Source organism: Bombus huntii, chromosome 8, assembly GCF_024542735.1.
Source record: "Bombus huntii isolate Logan2020A chromosome 8, iyBomHunt1.1, whole genome shotgun sequence".
NCBI lineage: Eukaryota > Metazoa > Arthropoda > Insecta > Hymenoptera > Apidae > Bombus > Bombus huntii.
In genome coordinates, this window is record NC_066245.1 from 1003167 (window position 1) to 1019162 (window position 15996).

General features: G+C 29.3%; 2 protein-coding genes across 9 annotated transcripts; both read left to right on the forward strand.

Annotated features, from left to right (window-relative positions):
* Positions 1 to 126: 126 nt before the first annotated feature.
* LOC126868494 (uncharacterized) lies at positions 127 to 10462 on the forward strand. 8 transcript variants are annotated; one of them, XM_050623999.1, is made up of 12 exons: positions 127 to 1283; positions 1368 to 2685; positions 3350 to 3592; positions 3969 to 4095; positions 5073 to 5216; positions 5394 to 5521; positions 6474 to 6665; positions 6801 to 7000; positions 7366 to 7515; positions 7726 to 7933; positions 8100 to 8427; positions 8952 to 10462. In XM_050623999.1, the coding sequence occupies exons 3-12, from the start codon at positions 3443 to 3445 to the stop codon at positions 9290 to 9292; spliced, it is 1968 nt and encodes a 655-aa protein (XP_050479956.1). In that variant the 5' UTR covers positions 127 to 1283; positions 1368 to 2685; positions 3350 to 3442; the 3' UTR covers positions 9293 to 10462. The 8 variants fall into 8 exon arrangements, with proteins under 8 accessions (XP_050479956.1, XP_050479957.1, XP_050479960.1 ...); XM_050624000.1 differs by having other exon boundaries at positions 127 to 815; positions 908 to 2685; XM_050624003.1 differs by having other exon boundaries at positions 127 to 2685; positions 7738 to 7933.
* Positions 10453 to 15799, forward strand: LOC126868495 (uncharacterized). Its single transcript, XM_050624005.1, has 10 exons — positions 10453 to 10599; positions 11057 to 11327; positions 11836 to 11999; positions 12185 to 12335; positions 12658 to 12828; positions 12911 to 13006; positions 13090 to 13276; positions 14005 to 14330; positions 14893 to 15084; positions 15581 to 15799. The coding sequence occupies exons 1-10, from the start codon at positions 10519 to 10521 to the stop codon at positions 15730 to 15732; spliced, it is 1791 nt and encodes a 596-aa protein (XP_050479962.1). The 5' UTR covers positions 10453 to 10518; the 3' UTR covers positions 15733 to 15799.
* The last annotated feature ends 197 nt before the right edge of the window (positions 15800 to 15996 follow it).

Sequence of the window (15996 nt, forward strand, 5' to 3'; positions counted from 1 at the left end):
TTACATATTCCTGTATTTTATATATGTATATAGTTATAATATATAGAATATTATATTATATATCAATACATAATATATTCACAACTTATGTATTGGTGACGTTGATGTACATTCACGAAATAAAGAATACCAGTTACACTAATTCCTAAATTTGTAGATATACTGTACTGTACAGTCGGACACTCTGTAACGCGGTACTCCCATAACGACGACTAAAAATTGCGCCATGCGTATGACGTGATGAAGAAATTGCTGGAAATGACTCATTTCTGATATGAAAATATGCGTACGTTTGAATTGACTCGAAACTCAGTTTTGCATTAACTCTTGTGCGACAAGGAGGGATTGTTTACAGTGTGCATTATGTAAAAGTTATTATCGTGGAACGCATATTATTTTATCATACTAAAAAAAGATCACATATTTATTTAGTTATAGTTTTTTTTTTGCGCTTTTGGATTCATATAACGCGAAATCTGTATAACACGGAACGTGTATCTCACGTTATAGGCAGTCCTACTGTATTGTACCATATACTGTGTTGCAAGGAGAAACTAGACTATTAATAAAACAAATCAGAGAAAGAGATTAAATTTCGCAAAAGATAATAAAAATAAGATGTAAAAGAGAAGTAAATATCAATAAAGATATTTGAGATATAACTATGTATTCAAATAAAAGTAAATTAACATGTTTAGTTCAGATGGATACAATTACGTGCAAAGATATAAAACTTATGTCCAACAGTAAATCACGGATTTTATAAAATATATATAAACATATATCAACCATACATAACAAATATAAACATATGTGTATGTATGTGTGCTTAAGTTATTTACAAAATTGAGCGTAAAATTTAAAAAAAAAAATTATTATCGAATATCAATAGTAGATTTACTTGCAGACATATAGAAATAAATCCAGGAATTATCACGGAAAGAATTAAATTTATAAAAGAATTAAACAAATAAAAATTAGATAAATATGAACTAGACAAATAGGGATTAGATAAACAAGAATTAGCAAAAGTATATTTGAGGGAACGGACACAAAGTTTGAAGAACCTTACGTAAAGAAGGATATCATAGTAGGATGGCTAAGAATTGCCAGAAAGAAATCTTGCATCTCAAAAGTCAAAGAGAAAAATGTTTAGAGTTTGCTAAAATCTATTAAATCATGATAAAGAATTTTGTTAAACTGTTATATTTTCTGATGAAACAAAAATAAATTTATTTAGCGCGACCTCTATAACTCCGCTAATCTTCACCATCAACACAGATGTACGTTAAATTTTGAAAGTGACTATGTATTTGATTGATGTTGTTATTGACATATAGATCTAATTATGACATGACGTATTTTAGGTGTTACTCGAGATAGTTTGTGTGATATGACAACAATAATAAGGGCAGAGCTAAAGCTAGAATAGCTGAGTTTTTTGTTTATTGAATAGGTCTTATAGGTATAGGATATATCATCGCTGTTGTTCTACTATAATCTTGCAACGGTAGAAGATAGAAAAGAATTTCATCAGGTAAAATTTTGATTAATCTAGCCGTAGGTGTCCACTCTAAAAGTAACGGTATTTTGAATATTTCAAAATCACCTGTATATCTTTAAATGGAATTATAAATTTTTGTATACATCGATCGATCTTTAAATTGTTTATAAAAAGCTATTAAAGCACTTATATCGAGAACTGATTAATTTCAAATATGTTTTAATCTTAATATTGTAAAATTTATTATATGGAAAATGACAACGCAACATTTCCATATTTCTGTTTTCTTTGCCTTTCATACACTCAGTTTGATGAAATCTTTTAAGCTATGTAGTTTCAGCTACAAGTACAGATTGATCTATAAAAAAGATTTATAAATTTACTTAAAAAAATAGACTTAAAAATAGACATGAAAAAGTGTGTGACTTAAGATCCCGATCGTGCGTTATTTGAAACTGTTTAATTTCGCTTAATAAAATATTTTTCTATCTTTTACAGTTTCGGAGTTATAGCTTGACTTTTTGACAATTTGTTACGTGGGAGACCTCGTATATATATACATGTATATTATAGGTGCGAGTGCTCAAGTACTATCTATTTAAACATTGTTGCACTATCGGCATATAGTTGATAATCATTTTACGCGACACAATAATTTTACAGCACAAACTGAACGTTTTGTACTTATACAGTTTCATGTATATTCAGTATAGCGAATATGTACTATTAAACATTACAGAATCTTTAGTAAAGTTTTTTAAAGCACTGCACATACAATTGTAATGCATTTAAATTTTTAAAATAATATACATATTTTAAATGAAATATAAAAAATAATAGCTTCCAGCATAGAATCAGTAAATAAAGCTCAAATATAAATTGATAAGCATCGTTGCATTACAATGTAATATTGTTATCGCTCTTTTTGTTCAAACGAATCTCTAGTACAATATGAGATTCTTTTGCAAACAATAAATTTATGCTCGGTGAGCTAATCATAGCTAATCATATATGTAAAGCAGATAATATTTAGCTCTGACGCAGTCATTGAATAACATAAGGTCCAAGATGCACAATCCGAAGTTAAGAAATGTTGCCAAATGTTAATCTCAGTCATCATCAAGCATGAGTCAATGTGTTTTCGAGATGTAATACACACCTTGAATCGCAATTGTGAATACGTTAGTTTAATTTTTCATGCTTCGAATGCGCATACCGTCCATCGAGAATTATCATTGTTTTACAAGTTTTTATGAATTTTTTACATGCATTAAGAACTTCGTTTTAACATAGCCAAATATACTATAATCTACATAAGTTGATTTGAGCTGAGTCGTTGAATGTGCTAGTATAGTGTTGAATTCTAAAAGTAAAAATTTATTAAGTGGAAGTTTAATAGTGGAAAGAAAATGTTTTTGTATTGCTATGCTCGTTCGATATTATTTAGGAATTTTATAATAATATTTTTAATAACGTATAATATATTTAATAATCCAAAGATTATTCAATTTCTTCAATTCATTCATTGTAATGAAATTTCAAGATATTATAAACGTATGATATAAACGTGTCCCAACTGTATAATTCGAAACATTAAATTGGAGCATAGCATTGCATACATATATCGCATAAGTAAAAAAAAATTGCTGCGTCTATTAGAATAAAGCGAAAGAACTTTTGATCTATAAATGTGTACGAAACATGCTTATTTTAATCAATAAATATTTAATAACACAGTGTTTGGTAGTTACTGTTAGCGTTAATTTAAAATGTCTTATACGTTTAATAATGACTGTATCGCAACTTTAATGGAACAGAACGTATAATGCTTCTTAATATTTTCAGGTATTAGTTCATTATTTTTAAGAGATTAATATAGATAAAACTAATAGATGCAGAAATTTCCGTACAAATCTTGTGGAATTCAATCATGTAATCATGTCTACTGAAAAAGAGGAAGTGTTATTTAATGAAAATGAAAATATGCCGAAGAAAAAAACGGAAAATGTATATAATTCCGAAGAAAATTTTGAACCACCTGATGGTGGTTGGGGTTGGGTTGTAGTAGTAGCAGCTGGATTTTCTAATGTAAGTTATGGTTATTCTCAATTTTTAGTATCTATAATATAATAACATTTTTATGACAAAACGTTGAATCAATGTTAAACATTTTATATGATTTATGATCTAATGTAACAAAGATGTACATAATTTAAACAATTTTTTCCTACATAAAGCTTATTGTTTATATTATAATGATTTATTTGAAATGTAAATCAGAAATATGTAATGTTTGATTTAATTACGAAATTTGTCATTTTTATTATATATTCTGCAATTTAGAGCTTATCTTATTAATAATGCGAAATCATCGTTAAATTTTCATTCTCGCATAAAGAAATATTTTAGATTGGAAATCTATGCTTACTAAAAATATAATCAACTGTGAATGGAATTTTTACAGCTTTGTATATTAACAATGTTGCAATCTTTCGGATTAATATTTAGAGACAGATTTGCAGAACTAGGAATCAATTCGTCACAAACAACGACTATAATAAATATAAATTTTGCAGTAAATTCTTGCACTGGTAAGTTGTTTTCCAATTATTCGTACTGATTTTTCGCTTACATAATAATCTTTTGACATAATCCTTTTAACTCTGTTTCATCATTAATTATCTTTTCGCTAGACATGACGATATAAAACTCTATCAGTTTATGAAACAGTGCGTTACTGTGCGTAACAGTGGTATTGATAAAAATAAGCATGTTTTTATCTTAACACCAAATGGGGATTTTGTGCTTTTCCACTATCTTATAACGTATCGCTAGGTGTATCACTACCTATCATTTCATACTGCCAATGGTAGTTGTGTAATATTACGAACGAATATCCCACAAATTCATCGAACTTAATTAAATGCAACGATTGTCTTTGCTGACAAACAGTTGTAGTCATAGATCTTGAGAAGAATTTAAAATGGAAAAGCTTATGTAGTTGCGATAATTTAAACATGTTTTCCAAGTAGCGAAAAGAAACTTTAATCTATAAGTTACGTTGAGCGTAATTTATTTACGTTAGCACGCTGTTTACGTTATATGACATTTATATTTTATTAGAATATTTCTTAACACTGACACGCCTGGTCAAACGACCGGTTTCAAAATTTAATTTAAAATTGTACATTCGTTGTTATTTCTTTTGTTCATCTAACTTTATGGAAATTCTTATATTAACAAAAGTTAGGAATTTGATTAATCAGATAATACAAGTTTAATAATACAACTTTATGGAAATTCTTATGTTAACAAAAATTAGGAAATTGATTAATCAGGTAATACAAGAATTTACATAAAGTTAGATGAACAAAAGAAAAAACGACAAATGTACAATTTTAAATTAAATTTTGAAACCGGTCGTTTGACAAAGGTCATTTGGTAAAATTAGTGTTAATATCATTAATACTACTATCTGTAATTTTTGTACCATATCCCCATGATTATAAACAGCGATAAATTAACGAATTTATCTAAAATTCTTTAATAAAGATGTTTTACATTGTAGGTTTAGCTAATGGTCCTCTGTTTAGAAAATACAACTATAGGCAAGTAGCTTTCGTAGGCACTCTAATTTGCGCTGTATCGATCACAGCGTTGTCAATGACAAGAACTTTTACCGGAGCTTTAATTTTCTTTTCTATTTTATACGGTAAGTTAAAGGTGATAATACAAGATAGATAAATTTGGGTAATGTTAACAGCGAAATATACAGAACGACATGATAAAATATTCATCGTGCAAATTTCAATGATACTCTATTTATAAGTTTATTTTAAAAAAAAGGTATTAAAATGCAGATGTTTAACGTTTGACTTGCTGATTTCAGGTGCTGGACTTGGTATAACGATGTCATCAAATACTATAGCTTTAAATGCTTACTTCAAAAAGAAAATAAGAATTGCTATTAGCCTTAGCTGGACCTGTACTGGCATAGGACCAATAATAATGCCGCAAGTAAGTAAGTATAATTTATACGAAAGAAAATAATAATTCTTGAACGTACAATAAATAAAGAAACGTCAGGTAGATTATACTTAAGTATTTCCGTGCAATTTTCAATTGTGTAACAACTTTTCAATTTTATAAAAAATTAGTGCCACATAAAATAATTCCCAAATTATTGATTCTAGACAATTAGATTAATATAGTGGAATAGACCATTTTTTTCTGAAGTATGACGAGATTGAATATTTCCTTACAAAATACATGAATAGTCGACAAAACGATATAGAGCAACGTTTACGTTGTTCAAGGACTAACTTTACATACACGATTGTTACTTGTTAGTCATAAGCCATAAATGTACGGAGCTTTGTGTTCTTAGTTAACAAGATAGCGAGATTAAACATTGCGACGTTTTCTTATGGTTGCATTGAAGTTTAAGAAAGCATTTTAAGAACTTGAGATATCATACCTGCAAGTATGATCTATAAATCTATAAAAGTAATCTATGAGGAAAAATATAGTTGTAAAAAATTTCGATATACGAGTACAATGATATAACAAATATTTAAATAGCGCTATGTTGTATTAACGAAATAAAAAAGTTTATCATGAAATTACCTTTAAATAGAAAATATGGGCAGCTGTACATACTGTTTCAATTCTAGCGGATTTTTTCCACAGAAAAGATGAATTTATATTAAATGTTGCTTATCTCCTTTAGCTCCGAAAGTTAAGTTATAATAATAACACAATAATATAATAATTTATTCGTACAGTAGGCCCATAGCCAGTTACAAAGAGGTTGCTGCATTCTTATTCCTAGTTATATTCCTACGTTGAACTCTTAGTTACTATATTATATTTCTATTTCATTGTGTTGTATTATATTACTTAGCTCTTTCTTAATACAAGAGCTAAGTTATAGTCGATACAATATAGTATTAATTATATTAATTTCTAGATAATTACATTGCTGACGCCAATATACGGTATGGAAGGTACTATACTTATTTTTGGCGGTTTTGCATTTAACGCCGTAGTTTGTGCTCTTCTGTTGCAACCTGCTTCTTGGCATGTAAAAAAAGGACGAGATATAGAAAAATCTCCGAATATCAAAAACGTGAATGCCGAAGAATTGCCAATGACTGATAAGGTATAGCGTAAAGATAACTATCATAAGAATCATTTAATAACATATATAAACAATATAAGAAACAACTACAATGTTAAGAAATGGTTTTTATCAACGTTTAAAACTTGTAGCAAAAAGTAGTTATATTTTTTGTAGATAACGACGAATGTTACTTGTCAAAGTACATCGTTGGAAAATGTTGCCAAGAATACGCAAAGTAATTATAGTATTTCGAATCTTGTGAAAAGAAAGTTTGGAAGCCAATATTTGTATTATGACGATGAAGAATATGGTGCTTCCGGTATAGACGTAATGAGTCCTGGAACACCAATGATGTCCCGAGCTAATGATGGATGGTAGGTGTGAAAATGTATGGAATAACAGTGAAAACTGAGATTCATAGTGGTTCGTTTTGTCACTAAAAGTGTACAATGTAGAAAGTGATAAGAAACAATAGAAAAATAACAATAGAAAAAATGACAAACTAGTTCAACGATAATGATTCTTTATAAATAACAGTTCGAACTTCATAAATTTATATTTCAGTTATTAAGTAAAACGCATTATGCGCAGGTTGGAAACTAGTTAACCTACTCCACTAAGTAATATTTCTTAAATAACATGATTTTCATGCACGTCGTTTTTACGTGCAATAAATTTAAGATCTAAACGCTTTCTTTATGTGTAGCAACTTAAAAGATAAGAAATGAAATATACACAGGTTCTCTAGAAGAAACACTTCAACTACGTCGATGACGTCTAAATCATCGAGAAAGGAAAGCTTTTCATGGACTCCAAGCCCAACACCATCGATAAATTTAAGTAGACAACCCAGCCTTAATAAAAGGTCGTCGGTTAAAACTCTTAATAGGTAAATATATACAATATAGGTATTTCGCTGCCAAATCTGACATTGATATTAAATATTTTGATCCTGCAATACGTTAATCTTCGATGGTAAATAAATCAGCTTTTTGCTATTGCTAAATCTAAATTATTTATTTTGTAACACTTAGTTAATACAAATATAAGCTTGAGTATACATATATACATACGTACATGAAGTATACTATTACGTTAGAACTGTTTACAGACCAAACAGTGAGACAGAAAAAAATAGAAGAAGACGTTTGAGTTATCAACCATCCACCGCTCCATTGATTATCGCTAGCGAATCTTGCGAACATGCTGCGTATTTTGAAGATTGCAAAGATCCAAATTGTCAGCATAAATTGCAACAAAATTCAATAATGCTCGAAGAATTTGAAAATAATCAACTCTTGAAGAAGGTAAATTTGATTAAAGTTTTAAAAGTGTAAAAGAGAAGCAAAGAAAAAGAAAAAATGAAGAGATAAGAAAATTGAAAAATAGAAAAATAGAAAATTACTAACATAGATATAATATATTAATTTTATAATATATTAATATATATAGACTAAAATATATTAATTTTAGGAATGTGTGGAGAAGACGACAAAGAAAACGTTCTTGGAAGCATTGATAATCTTTTTCGACCTAGATCTCCTTCGCGATTTTGTTTACGTAAATATAATGTTGGGTATTACCTTCGCCAATTTCGCAGAGTTAAATTTTTCGCTCTTAACGCCGTTCATATTGAGCGAACGTGGATTATCAAAAATTGAGATTGCGACTGTGATGTCAATTCTTGCTAGTTTCGACGTGGCCACTAGATTGACAATTCCTTTTATTGCCGACTTTATCGGATGGCAAAATAGGACTTTCTTTCTAGTTGGTGTTTGTGGAATGGCAGCAGGTCGTATTGGTAAGGAATCAATACAGTCATTTGCTTGAAATTTAGTGATTTCTTTCGGTATATGATAGAACTAATAACATGGAAATGATAAAATTGAGAATGTCTATTCACTTTGACCTTCAGTTTATCAATATGGTATATAAAACAACGTCTCTCTTCTTTCGATTATTTTAATTAATAATATTTTATACGTAATTAGTACTATCTCGTTAATAGATGAATTCTTGTATATGAAAATCATTTACCGTTTTGTATAATACTAAGACATTACGGACTATTTTTCTGCTTACTTACATAATTCCCATCGGAATTGCGTAATACGTACTTAAAAAGAATCAATTAAATTTCTCATTTTTATCGGGTCAAACTATAGAAATAGAATGACGATATTTATCGTATTTCTATGATGTTCTTTAGTTCATTTCTTTACTATTATACTATACTATATACTATATACTATTATACGTATATGCATCATATAAAGCATCATATAAAGAACATATAATTTGTATATGTCTGTCAACTTTTTTCAGTTTTAGCACACGTTCAAAATTTTGGAGTTACCTTGGCAGTTGCGGTTCTAATTGGTGCTGGGAAAGCTTTGAAAACAATCTTTATGGCCCTTGCAATCCCTAGTCATGTTCCTCTGTCGAAGCTTCCAGCTGCGACTGGTATACAACTTCTAACTTGTGGCATTGTTTCATTGTCCTTAGGACCAATAGTTGGTTGGATTAGAGACGTAACTTCAAATTACGCAATTATGCTTCATTTTTTGAACATTTTCACCTACTTGACTGTAATTTCGTGGTGGTTAGAAACCTACTTTACGGAACGAAAGTCAACGACAGCAGAAGAAGAAAAAGACATCAAATAAATTAAACATTTAACACGCTGACGATTCATGCAACTCTAACACCGAGTATTGTTCTTCTCCTTTTTCGTTGACGTAGAATGAATAGAACGTCTTGTTTCCCTCTTTTTTGAATATGGAAATTTTCATTATTTAAAACAAACTTATGAATTAACAGAAAATAATCTGTTTGTTAGTTCAGTCTCGATTAGATCACTGGAATTAAATTTCCTCGGCAATCAACGTGTTTTTCCATGATATGGAATTTTTACGACGACAAATAAACGAGCACGTATTTCGTATTTATTTATAACAAAAAATGCTGTATGATCATATACATATGTATAAACAAATAACAAGTAATTAACAATGTATTTAAATTATGTAAATGTTAACATTGAATTTTAGATATGAGCTTTTCTGAGATAAGAAGAAGATATGAATACTGCTGATTATCTATCCTTTCGTATTATTACGAGCAATTTTAATTCATTGTTGTAACGTGAATCGTAAAATGTAGGCGGATGATATTTTTATACACTTGAAGTGCTAAATGATGTAAACATAAAAATTAGGACAACACGATGCTATATGATTTTACATTAATAACGAAATATTTTCAGTTTACGCGATATGCAATGACAAAGCATTATAAAGATAAAGATTAGATTAATCAGCGGTACGTACTTGACTTTATCGTTTACAAGGTAGAATTCACTTTGTGCGGAAAACTTCTCTCAGTACCTGCCATGTTAGAAACGTAAGACTGATATCAACGTCGTTTATTGTAATTACTCTATTATGCTGTAAAATTGTCTTAATTTCGTTTAAGTACATTGTTATGAAATTGTGTGAGCGTAACTCATGTCTTTTATGTTGAAAAGAATGGCAAAATGTGTTCACTAAAAAATAAGTGAAACCTTTTACGTTATAATACTGTTATTTGTTATTAGGAATTAATCTGTTGTGTTAATTTTTTAAGCTGTTATTACTATCATTGTTATTAGAAATTAATCCCGTTTAAATGTAAATGATATAACCACATGAAACGCAACATTAGGTAATATAACTTTTAAACATACGTAAGATGTTAACCGAACAATTGTAAAGAAGATTACTTAAAAGCTAATATATTTTTATTGTTAATGTTCTGTGAACGAAGATGATATAAATAAAGAAGCCAATGCAATCATATTTTATTATGGTGTGATACAATTTGAACAAGAATAAAGAAAAAGAAAAAGAAGAAAATGAGCGTATCAAACACTGCTAAATTACCTCCAGATGGAAGCTGGGGTTGGATGATTGTCCTGGCATATTCATTGAACGGGGTACGTTAAATGTAATAATAAATTTATAGCAACTGTTACATTTTACTACATCGCTCAAATAGCACAGTTAACAAAATGATCGTCAGCACGTCGTTATTGAGCCTAAGTATCAGTTTTTTCTAATGAAACGTTTTCATGTCACTTTCTTAATTAAAATAAATTTCCATCGATACACTATCGGTATTACTTAGAATTGAAATATCTCCTCACCCGTAGCATGATAATTTTATATCGTTACTTTATCATAGGAAAGAATTTATGATTTCTTTCAAGTGGCTCCTGTGCTCTATTGTTTGCAAAATAATAACAATTTTTATATTAGAGTAATTTCTATCTTTTTATTAATCGAAATAAAGGCTTTATCATCTAGTTAAATTTATACTTCAAAATTTACTTTTATCTATATTGATGAATTTTTTTGCGATTATTAATACTATTGAATTTTTCTTATATATAGATATGTACCGTATCGATTATGCAAGGTTTTGGATTAATATTTAAAGATATTTTCCCTCGTTTTGGGTTCACTGCGACGGAGGGAACGATCATTATTAATACAAACTTAGCTTCCGGCATGCTCCTTGGATTGATAAACGGTCCGCTTCTACGACTTTTCGGATATAGGAAAATGGCTATGATCGGTAGTACAGTATTCAGCAGTGGAGTAATTATAACAGCATTTGCCAAATCTTTTACCTGTTTAATGATCTTCTATGGTATAGTCGCATGTAAGTGAAATTTCCATTGTATACTATTATAAAAGCCAATTATTTGGATATCTAAATAATATAAATAAATAATAAGAAGATTACCATATACACAGGGTGTTTCCTCTATCTTGTGTACTTGAATATCTTCGTTACTTTTGGAAAATAATGTAAAAATGAATTTTAAAAAAACTAGCTATGAAATTCTTTTCTATCGTTTCGTTTAATGTAGCGTATTGGGCTTTCTTCGTGTAATAAATAGAATACGGTTGCTGCCTTTCTGCAAAGAGGAAGGACTCGCTTCCTATTTTTAAATTAATTAACAACAGTTTGTTCCATTGTTTACCAAGAAAGTATGAGTATCGATCATTACATAATCTTATGAATATGCCAACTCTTTGTCTTACGACGCTCTTGCTATCTACATAAGCAAGCATTAACTATTTATGTCCATGTCAAATGGGAAATATTATATTTAAACATAAACGTTACCTGTGTTTTAATTCTAAACAGTGTTTTTTCTATACAGCTTTGGGTACGTCGATGACATTATCTGCTTTCTCGTATGCGTTAAACTCGTACTTCACGACAAAAAGGGGACGTGCAATATCCTTAGCAATGACACTTATTGGAGTTGGCCCCATAATTGTACCTCAAGTGACCACTTTATTAAGTTCATATTATGGATCTCAGGTATTTTTAAACACATTGTATAGTACTAAAGGAAATTATATTTTAATTCTACTATATATATTTAGAATTTAACTATTTAATTTATTATTAACTATTTATTTAACTGAATAAAAATAATGTGAGATAGAAACGTTTAATTAATCCTATGTTTAGAATTTTTACATTTTTCAATTTTATATTACTAGGGTACGATATTGTTGTATGGAGCGTTCACTTTGCACTCATTAGTAGGTAGCTTGTTACTTCATCCACTCAAATGGCATACGAAAAATGCTACTAAATCGGAAAGTGTGAACGATGAATCGTCGAAGAATGAGAATGAAAATACAATCAGGGGTAAACATTTGTTCAAGGAGTAGGAACAGAGACAAACTTTTTTTTTTTATTTAATTTTTACTGTCATTCGATATCTATTTAATTGCAATTATTACTCAAATTTTATATTTATTTAATTGCAATTATTACTCAAAATTTATATTCTAATTTATATTATAATTATTTTAAATTCATCTTTTCTAATTATTTCAAAATTAATTATACGGTTAATGATGAAAACAATAATGGACTGTTAATTAGCTTTTCATTTATAATTATTTTCAAAGTCGTTAAGATTAACAAAATTTGGAAAAATTCTAGATTAAAATGAAATTTATTTTAGCACGGAAGCGTAGTGTTTTCCAAGACGAAGAAAGTTTTAAAAGTTCAATATTAGACTTAATTAATGTACCAAGAAAAACGACTGTTTCAAGTATCGATCACGATGCAGAGATTGGAAGTATATATGGAATTGATATACCCTATGCTCGACAGATGTCTGAAACATTAAGTTGTAAGCGATAGATTTATGATATATTCATGCTAGTGCACCTTAATTATACGAACGACGATTATTAAAAGAAATGTTAACGCAGCTTCGTTAGGAGAAAAGGAAGTTGATATGTACATAATTGCCGAAAATGGTCAAACGGGAAAGGAGCGTCGAAAAGTTCAGCCTTGTAATCGTCGGTGTAAGTATATGAATTTTTTTTAAACAAGACTAGTTAAAATATAATGAAATAAATAATTGGAAATACATATGTTCTCATTTTAGTAAAAAGCATTGAGACAATCAATCTCGGCAGCAGTATAAAAATTTTTGAAGAGAAACCTTTAACTAGGTGCAGTAGCATAGATGAACTTGAAACGGATAATTATCAAAGTACGATGGAAAACGATACATTATTAACAAAAACTCATGCAAACACAGTGTCAAATGCAAATATTGACAGCAATGGAAAGTATGTATACACGTTCTGATTAACGTGAAATTTAAAGGGAATGAAATTTATTTGGATACAAACGTTTTACTGAAATTAATAATATAAAATATATTTATGTCTGTTCGTGTGCATGTTCTAATGTGAATCTCAGAAAACTTGTAATACCACGAATAATATGTTACTGTCTTCTTGTTGAAACTAAGCATATATCGGATATTATGTTAGCCTAAAAATGCTTCTTTAACGCTTGACCCCTAAATTATTGATTATATGGTAGTTCTTGGCGAAGTTTTTAAATATATATATAATTGAAAAAAGAGAACCTTAATTATAATTTGATCATTATTGCCTTTTGGTTTACTTTATTATGTACAATCACTCGTTAAAGATATTTTCTCTTGGTATGACTCTTAGTATGATAACAAATGTCGATTCGAAATACAAAGAAGTGTATTTTGGAAAATAAATATTTGTTTTAAATACTTAATTTTTTCAAGGATATACGTATTCTTTTCAAAAGAATTGCAAAGAATATTTGGTACGAATTTCTCACTTTGTGGATCTTAAGAAGTCTCGTGGATGACTGTTCAAACCGATTGCTCTAAACAACTTTAATAAATCTTAATCCCTTAATCGAATACTGAAGGATGATAACAGACAGTGATATACTGAATTCAAAGAATGAGGAAGAAAAATAAAAATATTATATCTTAGCTGTATTTAATATCAGATTTAATCAATTTTAGGTCTGAAAAGGAATCGACAATGACACGAATGTTCAAGACGATATCAGAGTATTTTGATCTGGATTTACTGCGAGATCCAATCTATGTAAATATGATGTTGGGAATGTCCATAGCTATTTTTGCTGAAATAAATTTCTCTCAATTAACACCCTTTTTCCTGTCGGATATGAAGATATCAAATAATCAAATAGCGACTGTAATGAGTGTTATTGCCAGTGTAGATTTGATGTTCAGAATTCTTGCTCCTTTTATCGGCGAGTGGCTTCAGCAACCACCAAGAGTAATGTATCTAGGAAGCTTATGCCTCTTAATTATCAGTCGATCAGGTAAGCATCCTATCGTATAGTTTATCACATATTTAATAAAAGAACATTAATTTCTGAATTAACCAACTAAAAATAAAATAATGTTTCATAAGCACTTGCCTCGTCAAAAAAACGTATTCACCGATTTTTCATAAATATACATAGAGGTGTTGATGAGGATCCTTTGATAAAAATATTTCAGAATATTTCCAGATTTTTTGAAAACCAAGAGCAATAAAAAGCAATAAAATCCTCACGGATTCTATCCTCACGGATGATCTAAGTGCTTCAACCTTGAATTTTTTCCTCCCAATCTTTTACTTCTATTGGAAGTAGACCGACTTTTATGGACAAATTTTTTATTTAATTTAAAATTTGACTTAACAGTAATCTTTCAAATTTTTCGAACCTAGTAGAGTAAGAAAGATAAGTTTGAATAGAAACGAGCTAGTTTGCCTATAGGGCACGTGAAAGGACATTTTTGGCTACGATGAATTATTTAAGATTCAAAACATATGTTCAAAGTTACTATTTTAGCATAGAATATCTCTTCGTAACATGAATCTGTTTAATCTCATTACAGCTTTATTATTCGTCAATGGATTTATTTCGCTGATAATCGTCGCTGTTGGATTGGGAGCTGCTAAAGGGATACGTTCAATATACATGAGCTTAGTAATACCTTGTTACGTGACAATAGATAAATTACCTAATGCATCGGGAATCCAAATGATTGTAAATGGAGTAATTCTTTTGTGTGCTGGTCCTATGCTTGGTATGTACAAAACTAAAATACATCAAGTATGTTTGTATATTTATATGTATTATTATTATGTGTAGTATTAGTAGTATTATTACATAGTAGTATTAGTAGTATTATTTCTTGCCACAATTACGTTCATGTTTTAACTGAATGATTCCACAAGTCAGATTCATACTTTGAGTAGACTGTTTGAAATTTCCTATGTAGTTTAATGTGAACTTCTTCCATGTATTATAAACTGCCCATTGTGGTATCTAACACATAATTGTTAATCCATTGAGTTTCAATAATTCTTGCAAATAGTTTTTAGGAATCTTACACATGGAATTAGTAGAGGCAAGAATTATCGTCGGAGAATTATATTTGATCAAACCTTTTTCTATTTTCCTTAAAGAAATGTATTTTTTAAACGTGTTATGTACGAAAAACAAGGAATACGCGATACATTTAATAATTTTCAGAAATTATGCTAAAACGATACATATTTCATTTTCTGTAATTATTGCAGGTATAATGCGTGATAGTTTTGGAAGTTTTACACCTTGCATAATTGTGATAAATTGTGTTACGGGTCTAACAGTCACATTATGGACAGTGGAAATGTTAATCATCCGAAAGAAAAAAATGCAGAAACGAAAAGAACAGCGAGACTCTCCTTGAATTGTTGAATACTCTATACCCTATACACTTATTCGTAACTAAAAATAATTTTTTTACTAAACTTCAATCAATGTATATCACTGTACACGAGACAGAGCATTTTTATCACGAACTGCCATTGGTATGTATAACGTGCATTGTAGTTGTGTTTTTTCCAAATTTTGAGCAACGTTCGATGTTACGTGTAACGTTTCTCCACTGAAAAAACGAAGTCGATAAAATATTTCCATATGATAAGAAGATTAAATATTTACTAAAGTTTAC

Coding starts and splice junctions, on each gene's coding strand:
- LOC126868494 (XM_050623999.1), top strand. CDS start 3,443: ATGTCTACTGAAAAAGAGGAAGTGTTATTTAATGAAAATGAAAATATG. Junction 3,593..3,968: donor TAGCAGCTGGATTTTCTAAT/GTAAGTTATGGT, acceptor GAATTTTTACAG/CTTTGTATATTAACAATGTT. Junction 7,934..8,099: donor ATAATCAACTCTTGAAGAAG/GTAAATTTGATT, acceptor TATTAATTTTAG/GAATGTGTGGAGAAGACGAC.
- LOC126868495 (XM_050624005.1), top strand. CDS start 10,519: ATGAGCGTATCAAACACTGCTAAATTACCTCCAGATGGAAGCTGGGGT. Junction 12,336..12,657: donor GAATGAAAATACAATCAGGG/GTAAACATTTGT, acceptor AATTTATTTTAG/CACGGAAGCGTAGTGTTTTC. Junction 12,829..12,910: donor GATGTCTGAAACATTAAGTT/GTAAGCGATAGA, acceptor ATGTTAACGCAG/CTTCGTTAGGAGAAAAGGAA.